The 11,880-nt window shown below is 42.9% G+C and overlaps 1 protein-coding gene across 1 annotated transcript in view; it reads right to left on the bottom strand.

The window, feature by feature from the left end:
• Positions 1-11,880, bottom strand: part of plxna3 (plexin A3) — a gene marked incomplete at its 5' end in the record, with an annotated part of 238,462 nt that overhangs the window by 25,783 nt on the left and 200,799 nt on the right. The window contains 3 exons of the mRNA XM_080733945.1: positions 6,585-6,651; positions 6,937-7,037; positions 8,694-8,849. Coding sequence (XP_080590071.1) covers positions 6,585-6,651; positions 6,937-7,037; positions 8,694-8,849 — 324 coding nt within the window. The remainder of the gene's footprint in view (positions 1-6,584; positions 6,652-6,936; positions 7,038-8,693; positions 8,850-11,880) is intronic.

The raw sequence follows: 11,880 nt of genomic DNA, 5'->3' as shown, positions 1-11,880 counted from the left end.
GATCATTGAATATATCCCTGTACTGTCTGCATACACGAAAGCTGTTTCACTGATTGTATTATACTAGTCCTTACCCGTTCAAAGATATGAGCTCCGAAATGATGTGCAGTGTGTGGGTTATGGGATGTGCACTGTGCACACGGTATATGAGGGATGGAAAGTAACTTTAACTGGTACTTGCATGATAATATGTAGGAGCATCGATGTAAGAAATACCCGTTTCGTTTAATGGCTATGTGTGTGTGTGTGTGTGTGTGTGTGTGTGTGTGTGTGTGTGTGTGTGTGTGTGTGTGTGTGTGTGTGTGTGTGTGTGTGTGTGTGTGTGTGTGTGTGTGTGTGTGCAGCGGTTTGGACCGTGAGACCATCCGCAGAGTGGTCTGTGTTTCTTTTTGAGAGGGTCGGTCCGCCTGAAAAACGCGTTTTGGAACAAAACGGTTACGTTTTGCGCGTTTGTGACGCCCTCTACGGGTCGAATTGGAAATGCTTCTGGGGATTCGTTGAGTAAGCCACCCGCAACCTGTGGCAGAAATTCAGTGTTGACTCGACGTTTTGTTTGTGATTTATGGCTATTGTTTGCAAAACGGGCCCCTCCCGCTAACTTTGGAGGCCCGTTACGAACGAACGGTATGGACTATCAAAATATCCCTTGACTATGTTCATTGCATGGGTTCAGAGATCATGTTTACCCATTTTCGTGACATTTGAAGAAAATATGTAGGAAAAGGAGCAAAAAGTGTGTTTTGGAGAAAATTCAAAATGGCGGAAAATCTATCCTGACGCAAATGGGCGGGGCCTATATCGGGAGACGCGTATTGACCCAAGGAATCCAGGGAAAAAAGAATTTTAATGTTCCGACCTACGGTTCAAGAGTTACAGGCCGAAACGTAAAGTGGACTGTTATAGCGCCACCATGAGGCCAACTGACAAAGTTATTTTTTATTTAATCCTTGATATCATTATAAATCTCCTCTCAGAGTTTTGTAACTGTAGCCCCTATGGTTTGCGAGAAAAAAAATATTGAATGTGAGTTTTTGCGATTCCCATTATAAGTCAATGGGAAAAATGTATTCACTAATAAATTAATATCAATTAAACGATTTGTGAAAGTGAAAAAAGGGCTTCACAGTTATGTCAGGTGTGTTCATATGCTAATGGTGATGCGATTTCAGATCAATTGCTCTAGCCACTGAGGAGAAACGCTGTTTCAGACACTCACTCAGACACTCACTCAGACATTTGGTGAATTATATGTTAGACTAGTCCTTACCCGTTCAAAGATATGAGCTCCGAAATGATGTGCAGTGTGTGGGTTATGGGATGTGCACTGTGCACACGGTATATGAGGGATGGAAAGTAACTTTAACTGGTACTTGCATGATAATATGTAGGAGCATCAATGTAAGAAATACCCGTTTCGTTTAATGGCTATGTGTGTGTGTGTGTGTGTGTGTGTGTGTGTGCAGCGGTTTGGACCGTGAGACCATCCGCAGAGTAGTCTGTGTTTCTTTTTGAGAGGGTCGGTCCGCCTGAAAAACGCGTTTTGGAACGAAACGGTTACGTTTTGCGCGTTTGTGACGCCCTCTACGGGTGGAATTGGAAATGCTTCTGGGGATTCGTTGAGTAAGCCACCCGCAACCTGTGGCAGAAATTCAGTGTTGACTCGACGTTTTGTTTGTGATTTATGGCTATTGTTTGCAAAACGGGCCCCTCCCGCTAACTTTGGAAGCCCGTTACGAACGAACGGTATGGACTATCAAAATATCCCTTGACTATGTTCATTGCATGGGTTCAGAGATCATGTGTACCCATTTTCGTGACATTTGAAGAAAATATGTAGGAAAAGGAGCAAAAAGTGTGTTTTGGAGAAAATTCAAAATGGCGGAAAATCTATCCTGACGCAAATGGGCGGGGCCTATATGGGGAGATGCGTATTGACCCAAGGAATCCAGGGAAAAAGGAATTTTAATTTTCCGACCTACGGTTCAAGAGTTACAGGCCGAAACGTAAAGTGGACTGTTATAGCGCCACCATGAGGCCAACTGACAAAGTTATTTTTTATTTAATCCTTGATATCATTATAAATCTCCTCTCAGAGTTTTGTAAGTGTAGCCCCTATGGTTTGTGAGAAAAAAAATATTGAATGTGAGTTTTTGCGATTCCCATTATAAGTCAATGGGAAAAATTAATTCACTAATAAATTAATATCAATTAAACGATTTGTGAAAGTGAAAAAAGGGCTTCACAGTTATGTCAGGTGTGTTCATATGCTATTGGTGATGCGATTTCAGATCAATTGCTCCAGCCACTGAGGAGAAACGCTGTTTCAGACACTCACTCAGACACTCACTCAGACATTCGGTGAATTATATGTTAGATTGATCGATTGTATTGTGTACACTTCTGCTGTGGCAATGCAAACATATGTTTTCTCTTTGAATTGAGAGAGAGAGAGAGGGGTGGGAGAGAGGGGGAATGAGTGAGATCGGGGGAGAGAGAGGAAGGTACATTTAAGGTTTAATCATAAAACTCCTTCCAAAACCAGGGTCACAAAGTGCTGTACAACAAACAATCATTAAATAGATCAGTGGTTCTCAACCTTTTCAGGCTGTGACCCACAAAATAATCATATTTTAACTGGGGACCCCCCACCCTGACGAGCACTAAGAGTTGAGGCATTACATTTTGTTTAACACGATTCTATTGTGAAAATAGCAGATCTACATGCTCACAACGCCTCGCGTTGCGAGGCGTTGTGAGCATGTAGATCTGCTATTTTCACAATTTCTGTCTCTAATATTTGACAATTTGGCCAATGTTTATGTTGTCATTTTAGAGGTATTAAAGACTCCTTTAGAAATGTGCAGATGCCCTCTATACACTTAAACTTTGTTGGTTTGTTTACTGTGTTGAGTGAGAAAACACTGTTGCAATGTGCACATCAAGTTAATCATCTGGAGACCCCTCAAAATAAGTTGTGGACCCCCCTGGGGGTCCCGACCCACAGGTTGAGAACCACTGAAATAGATCATAAAACAATTAGAACTGCACTCTGTCGAGGTGCTAACTTGCACCTTGTGCTGCGCTCACCACTGGTGATGTCAGTGACATCACCAGGAATGCTGGTCCCTCATTGGCAGTGGTGTAAAGTAACTAATTCAATTTACTTAAAGGGCCAGTTCACCTCTGGGACAACCAGATCTTAGATATAGATAGATAGATACCTTTATTATCCCAAGGGGGAAATTTAGTTGTCCAGTAGTAGCACAGCAGTATACAGTTATTTACAAAGTTACAGAGACGTAAGAAAGATAGATAAGAGGGGAAAAAAACAAAAACAAAGACAAGAGCAGTACAGTACCAATAAGGAGAAGGTGCATCAATAGAGGGGGCGAATAATATATAAGTATATATACATAAAGTGTCTTGCAAAAGAGACCATAGCAGTCAATGCTAGTTAGTGCAAACAAGTATCTCACTGTCATTGTTAAACAAAGCAAAAATACTCAGAAACTACCAACACTAACAACCTAATAGTGCAGTGTCAAAAATCAGTGCGAAAAACGAAGAAACTAGGAAGCGTGTCACCGCAAGGCGCACATGAGCACTCTTCCTGAAGGTCCTTAGAGGTCAAAGTCAATACAGCAATTGTTCCTTAGAGGTCAAAGTCAATACAGCAATGGTTCCGTAAGTCTAAGTTAGGAAGGGAGACCTTTTCAAGCGTCCGTTATGTGTCTCGTTGTACAGCTTAAGGGCAGCTGGTACAAAAGATTTTCCTAATCTCTCACATCTCCGTACTGGGTAGGTAAAGTGGTCGTTTCCTCTCTTACTCCAGTAACTGGTGATCTCTAGATGGAGGGGGTGGGAGGAGTTCTCCAAGATGGAATCTAGCTTCTTCGCAGTGCGCACCCTGGTTACTTCCTCCACCCCCTGCAGAGAGGACCCAACGACAGAGCCTGCTTTCTTCACCAGTCTGTTTAGGTTAAACGTGTCACCTGCTCTGTTGTTGCCACCCCAGCATGTTATGCCAAAAAAGAGGACACTTGCCATGACAGACTGATAGAACATCTGTAGCATCCTATTGCACACCTCAAACGATCTCAGTCTTCTCAGGAGGAACAGCCTGCTTTTCCCCTTGCTGTGAATCGCCTGCGCGTTGTCCGACCAGTCCAGTGAACTATTCAGGTGTACTCCGAGGAATTTGTAGTTATCCACGAGCTCAACCACCTCACCGTTAATGGTGCTTGGCACCGGGGGGACTCTCTTGGAGGTGCGGAAGTCCACCACCATCTCCTTAGTCTTGCTTGCGTTGAGCTTGAGATGGTTGTCCTCGCTCCACTGCACAAAGTCCCTAACCACACCATCGTGCTCAGCCGTGTTGTCACCCGAGATCTTGCTGATCACTACGGTATCATCTGAGATCTTATTTTATTGTTGTTTGGGACAAGATCAACACAATCTTATTTTTTGTTATTTTTTGTGTTCAATCTGTGTTTTGAGATATTTTAGTATTTCAGCACGAATGATGATGCATTTTGCATCATATGAGTCATCATGCTGCATCATATGATGCAAAATGCATCATCATTCATGCTGAAATACTTTAAGTATATGTACTTAAGTACAATTTTGAGGTATTTGTACTTTACTTGAGTGTTTCCAATTTCCATTACTTTTGCTTCTACTCCACTACATCTGGGACCCAAATATTGTACTTTTACTCCACTACATTTATTTGAAAACTTTAGTTACTAGTTACTTTGCAGATATACATTATACTATCACAAAACATACATTAACAACTTTAGCCCTATGTGATACTTTTACTCAAGTACATTTTGAATTCCGGACTTTTACTTGTAAGGGTGCCCTCACACCAAAATACCTATGAGAGTGGAATCCACGTTCCGCCAATGCATTTCAATGAGAAGGGAGCGTTTTTTTTGCAGAAATCCTCTGCTGGCATGAAACCGCTTCACTCTCATTGACATGCATTGGCGGAACGCGGATTCCACTCTCATAGGTATTTTGGTGTGAGGGCACCCTAACAATGTATTTCTATACTGCAGTATTGATACTTTTACTTGAGTACAAAATGTGAGTACTTTTTCCATCACTGCTCATTGGCTATTAATGATGACGTTGCCAGAAATGCTGGCCCCTGATTGGGCTACGGACCTAAACACAGGCAGACACCGACATACCTACACATACACAGCCGGACGCAGTACTTGCGCGCTCTGCTGGTGCAAGTAATGATAAAACAATAGACATGATTTGAATCAGCCACATCTCCCAAACGAGAGCAGAAAAGTCAATCATGGGGCGGCATAGCTCAGGGGTAGAGAAACCGTTATTAGAGCACGAAGGGTTCCCGAAGGGTTCCCAGTTCGAATCCGGGCTCCCCCTGAGTGAATGTCGAAGAGTCCTTGAGCAAGACTCTGAGCCCCTAATTGCTCCCGGTGAGTAGGTTGGTGCCTTGCATGGTTTCCTCCGCCACCGCTGTATGAATGTGTGTGTGAATGGATGAATGTAATGCACAATCTATGTAAAGCACTTTGGATAAAAGCGCTATATAAATGCACCATTTACCATTTACCATCAGGGAATTTAGCATAATATGAACTGCTTGTCAGCACAAGTATGGCCAGGATGAACGCAGCACGCGACAGAGTGCTCGTTAAACAAGGGAGTTTTGGCAGCTCTTTAACCCATTTAGGCCTACGATTATTGACTGCTTTAACTACTGAAAAATAGCAGATATACAAGCTCACAGTGCGGCACCGAGTGCCGCGCTGCGAGCTTGTAGATCTGCTATTTTTGAAAAATCGTGAAAATTAGAATTTTGACCCGATTCTATAAGTGTCTTTTGAATCCTTCTAAGATTTTTGGGAAAAACTATGTTTCTATGTCAGCAATCTGGCCAGCCATCGTCAAAGAAAAGGTCCTTTTCACTTAACTGGAGCTCAGTTAGTCTGTTCTTGAGAGACTACTATGTCAGTGGTTCTCAAACCTTTTCATGTGAAGAACCCCCAAAATGATATGTATTTGGCCACGGACCCCCATTTCAAAATATCTAGTTCCAGGGACCACGCAGAAGCAAAATTTGAGTTACAAACGTTCGCTTTGAAAATACATATATTCAAAGATTTGCACACATTTTCACGACTTTTTCAAAAATAGCAGATCTACAAGCTCGCAGCGCGGCACTCGGTGCCGCGCTGTGAGCTTGTATATCTGCTATTTTTCACTGGTTAAAGCATTCAATAATTCTAGGCCTAAATGGGTTAAACAAGGGAGTTTTGGCAGCTCTTTAAAACAATCAACCGAGTGCATTTGTCGTGCGATGGTGTCGTGCTGCAAAAGTTGCAAGAATATGCGACGCGTTGTAGAGCTTGTAAATCGTCCTTTTTCGGCATGTACATTAGAACGTTGTAGGGAAAAATGGCAGTGGTCTGAATGATCCCCAAGTCTTTAGCCTTGACTTCAGGTCAGTCAGAAATCCCCAGAAGATGTCAGAAGATGTGAGTGATCTACAATATCCTGAGAGCACCATCATTTCACACATAATGATGTAAACTGTTTACCTTTAAAAACCTATGTAGTAGGAAGGTGAACCAGTTGGTCAGCATCTTCTCAGCCACAGACTCAGTCCTGTAAGGAGACGCACGCACGCACGCGCGCGCACACACACACACACACACACACACACACACACACACACACACACACACACACACACACACACACACACACACACACACACACACACACACACACACACACACACACACACACACACACACACACACACACACACACACACACAGGTTACCTTCTTAGCAGTAGGTTTAGGGTCTTTGGATTGATTTTATCGACAGTTTAAAAGTACAGGGGGGGGGGTTAACAGGGGGGTCAAGGTCAGGGGTCAAAGGTTACCTCCTCAGCAGTAGTTTAGGGTGGTTCTTATTCTCCAGGTTCTTCTCGATGAGGTCAGCTAAGAGCTGCTTTAACACCATTGTAGCGTACTCCATACGACCCTGAAATATGATATATAGCATTATAACACAACCGTAGCGTACTCCATACAACCCTGAAAATATGACATAACATAACATGAAGATGAGTGGAGAAACCAAAAGCCTAAAAGTTGACTCCTCCCTGGGTTAGAACAAACAGGACACATTTTTTTCCATATCTTTAGGATTTCCCCTTCATGAAATGGATTGTCCCCAGTTAACCTCGCCCACCAGGCTTTCTGAGGGAAAGCCTGGTGATCGTTAACAACGGGCGGTTTGATCCGGTCTAGGCGGAAACCACAAGCCGAAGAAGCGGCCTCACTTTGTTTTGGTTCCCTCCGTTTGTTTCCCCAATCCCTATTAAAATGCTCCAGTAGCCTAGTGTAGTCTTGCCAGTCGCTACGAGTTGGACTAAAAGATGCATATCCCAAACAAATGTTTCAAAAGCAAAACTACGCCGCATCAAGGTGTTTATTAGGTAGGCCCTAAAAGTAGGGGAATTATTTTGGGTTAAAACTGAATCCGGTTTGATAGTTCCGGCAAATTGTAGTCCTTTGACGACTACAACATGACGTAAAGTGGTTTCCTCTCCCGACCGGATCAAACCTCGAAAAGTGAAGTGATCCCAGACTAGTCCCCAGTTTTACTTTTACTGTAAAGGCCACGAAATTGATCCATGAAGGGACTCACCTAAAAAAAACTAACCCTGAAAGATTTCAACCTACTGGTTGTTTTGACCTCATACCTGCACAGATGTTCTACAGGTAGTGTTCCAAAACATCCCAAAACAAATCAGAATCTTACGTGCTCTCTGCTGTTTGCATCACGATTCAAATAGTGATTTAATTGTGATTTAAATTGTCACCAGTTTGAATCGATTTCACTCGATTTACGATACATCGTTACAAGCCTATAATTAACAAGTTTAAACACTATAATGAACTCATCAACACAAATTAACTCATTAATAAACATTGATGCGTGCACAGAGAAGACATTAATGACCATAATCATAAACATTATTATTAACTTATGAACTCATTAACCCATTCAGAACGGGTACACATTATTGTGTATCATTATTTTATGCTTTAACTATTGAAAAATAGCAGATATACAAGCTCGCAGCGCGGCATAGATCTGCTATTTTTGAAAAATCGTGAAAATTAGAATTTTGACCCGATTCTATAAGTGTCTTTTGAATCCTTCTAAGATTTTTTGAAAAACCTATGTTTCCATGTCAGCAATCTGGCCAGCCATCGTCAAAGAAAAGGTCCCTTTCACTTAACTGGAGCTCAGTTAGTCTGTTCTTGAGAGACTACCATGTCAGTGGTTCTCAAACCTTTTCATGTGAAGGACCCCCCAAAATGATATTTATTTGGCCACAGACCCCCATCTCAAAATATTTAGTTCCAGGGACCACCCAGAAGCAAAATTTGAGTTACAAAAACGTTTGCTTTGAAAATACACATATTTAAAGATTTGCACACATTTTCACGACTTTAAAAAAAATAGCAGATCTACAAGCTCACAGCGCGGCACGCTGTGAGCTTGTATATCTGCTATTTTTCACTGGTTAAAGCATTCAATAATTCTAGGCCTAAACGGGTTAATACAAACATAATCATAAACATTATTCTAATGAGCTCATGAATATTCATGAGTAAACATGTGTACCTGCAGGGCGGCCATTAGCAGCGAGGCTACGTTGCCGCGGTCCCTCATGGAGAATGACCTCTGACCTTCCAGGGTGTGGATGAAGGTCAGCAGGAACATCTTGTTGTTCAGCAGCTGGCTGAACAGACGGAGAGACTTCTCTACGTTGGCTGGAGACTGGAGCGCACGCACACACACACACACACACACACACACACACACACACACACACACACACACACACACACACACACACACACACACACACACACACACACACAGAGACACGCACACAGAGACACGCACGCACACACACACACACACACACGCACGCACACACGCACACACACACACACACACACACACACACACACACACACACACACAGACACGCACGCACACAGATACACACACAGCAAATGGGGGAAATGTTAGACAGTCTTGTTTTTGAGAGTGTGAGACAGACACACAGACTGTAAAAAATATGGACAGTGGGAACCCATTGGTTTGTATGCTGCGAAAATGAAGCTTTTTTTTGCCCTTGTATGGGTGTCACCATCATTGTTTTGATGGTACCCAAGGAATGCTATCGGCTGCCAACGGTCACGTGCAACCGTAGGGATACTTGGGTAAATGTGTTGAGCTTGCCGAAAATAAAGCTCACTAAGAAGAATCATCACAAGCCTCTGATCACAAGCCCCTCCTACAGCATACCATAACATCACTTATAACATAAATTGGACCATATTTTCACAAAACGCATATCATGGTGATTGAAACGAGACTTTAGACTAGCGATAGGAACCATAAAGAATCCTATGGAGAACATGTTGCTTCTGGTACCAGAACAGCGCAACTAGCGGCCATGCCGGCCAATCATATGAACTTTTAGTTCTGTGTTTGGTCAGACCCCACTCCCAAGGGAAGACAGACTATGCACCCACTGCACACAAAGTTCGATGGAAACTAGGGCATTCACGAACAGTGATTTTTAGTATTCTATTAGTATTATTCAACCTCAATTTTTGAAATCAGCCTCATGGTGGCGCTATAACAGGCAGATTCGTGGTTTTACCTATAACTCCACCGATCAGTTTCAAACTTTGTAAGCGCACTCCCTATAGGCCAAGGAAAAACCCTTTCCATGCATTCTTCACATCAGCCTTTTATAGCGCCACCAGGAGGCCAACTTCTAAGTTTGGTGAAGAACACATGCCACCCTTTTTACATTGGCCTATTATAGCACCACCAGGACGACTGGCCTGGTGGAGACCTGTGCTCGGAAGAGCACTGCTTCTTGTTCTAGTATTGTGTTTTTGTTGTTGACAATTACATTTCTGTTTGGCTTGTAGGCTTTGAAGTTGCACATGGCAGATATGACACATAACCTAAATATACAAAGAAATGACTGACATATTTGACAACGTTTGAAAAAGAACATTGATGGTGGAAATAGCCGATCTACAACGCGTAGCATGGCGACGCATTGTGAGCTTGTAGATCGGCTATTTCCACTATTTTTGAAAATGTTTGAAAATACAAACATTTTTCATCCTGTAATATGGCGATTATGACAAAATAATTGCAATTATGTCAAATAATTGCAATTATGTCAAATAATTGCGATTAGACGATTGTGTAATAATTGTGACAGCCCTAAGTGTGCGTGTGCGTGTGTGCGTGCGTGCGTGCGTGTGTGTCTGTGTGTGTGCGGTGTGTGCGTGTGTGTGTGTGTGTCTGTGTGTGTGTGTGTGTGTGTGTGTGTGTGTGTGCGGTGCGTGCGTGCATGCGTGCGTGCGTGCGTGCGTGCGTGCGTGCGTGCGTGTGTGTGTGTGTGCATTGTCTTTCAGTGCTGGCTGTTCCTCGTGTCACGGGGGAAGGTTAAGGGTGTCAAACTCATGTCATGTCACATGACTTGGTGTGCCGGTCACATTAGTGACATTAGCGGTCACATTAGTTTTCGTCTGTGTGCATTTGTGTGTGTGTGTGTGTGCATTTGTGTGTGTGTGTGTGTGTGTGTGTGTGTGTGTGTGTGTGTGTGTGTGTGTGTGTGTGTGTGTGTGTGTGTGCGCGTGCGTGCGCTCACACATCCCAACACTGACTGTATGGATGCTGTCATAGTGCTGTTACTCAAAGATATAAAAGATATAAAGTCTTCACGTTGAGCCAAACTACAAAAGCAGCAAAATCCTAAAGGAAAACTTAAAGCATAAAGATAAACTTGAAGAAGACCGCAAGGTCGAAACATTGTGGGTTGTTGTTTTTTCCTGCTGTGAATATAGTTTGTAAGTTGCAAGCACATTTTTTCGTTTATAGAACTAAAAAAAAATGTAAAAGGTCAAATCAGAGGGGATTCGTGGGGAAAAAACAAAACAGAAGGGGGGCATTTTATTACCCACTTACCCACTAATTCGTATAAAACAAATAACGAAGATTGCACAATTTTTCATTACTGTTCCGGACGTTTCGAGGCAACAAGCTAGGAGCTCAACGTTAGGCATTTTGACTTATACATGGAGATCTTGAGAACCCTATATATGGAGATATATGGAGAGATCCCTCATGTCACAGGGACTGTCATAGATGGCATGTCACATGAGACTAGCGTCATAGACAGCATGCGTTGCCGGGCCGACATCATAAACCGTACAATGGCAACGACCGTATAAGGAGTGGTTGCGAGGAGAACGTGTCATGCCACGTCACCCAGTGTGTCGGTTGGGCTTGGCAGAATCCGGTTGACCCTCGGACTAAGCACTAAGCTAAGCGCAGCACTCTCGACAGCCCTCAATAGAGACAGATACGCAAAAGGGTCAGAGTGAGCAAGGCATTGGAAGCGTCCCACAAGACCTTCGTCAGACGTTCTGCCGGTTAGATACGCGTGATTCCTAAACCCACCAGGCTTGAGTTAAGACCCGCCTCGTGGAAACGCGAGGACATCAAGGAGTGGCTGAAATCCCTGCCTGACACATGGAGGGTGAATAAAGTCAGAGGCATGAAGACCTGTACTTGAGAAAAGCCTGCATTTGCACAACTAGTAATTTCTCTCTACAGTGCTCAAAATAAACTTTGCTAAAACAATCTTGAAACTGACTTTTTGTACTGTGCTTAATAAAGGGAAAACTTTGTAACTTTGCTAAAGAGAAAAACGTACTGAGAAAGCTATTAATTTGTCACTACTGTGATCAAAATAAAAACTCTTAGACCT

Source organism: Nannobrachium achirus (genome assembly GCF_963921795.1).
Source record: "Nannobrachium achirus genome assembly, chromosome: 9".
Taxonomy (NCBI): Eukaryota; Metazoa; Chordata; class Actinopteri; order Myctophiformes; family Myctophidae; genus Nannobrachium; species Nannobrachium achirus.
This window is presented reverse-complemented; position numbering and strand designations above follow the sequence as displayed.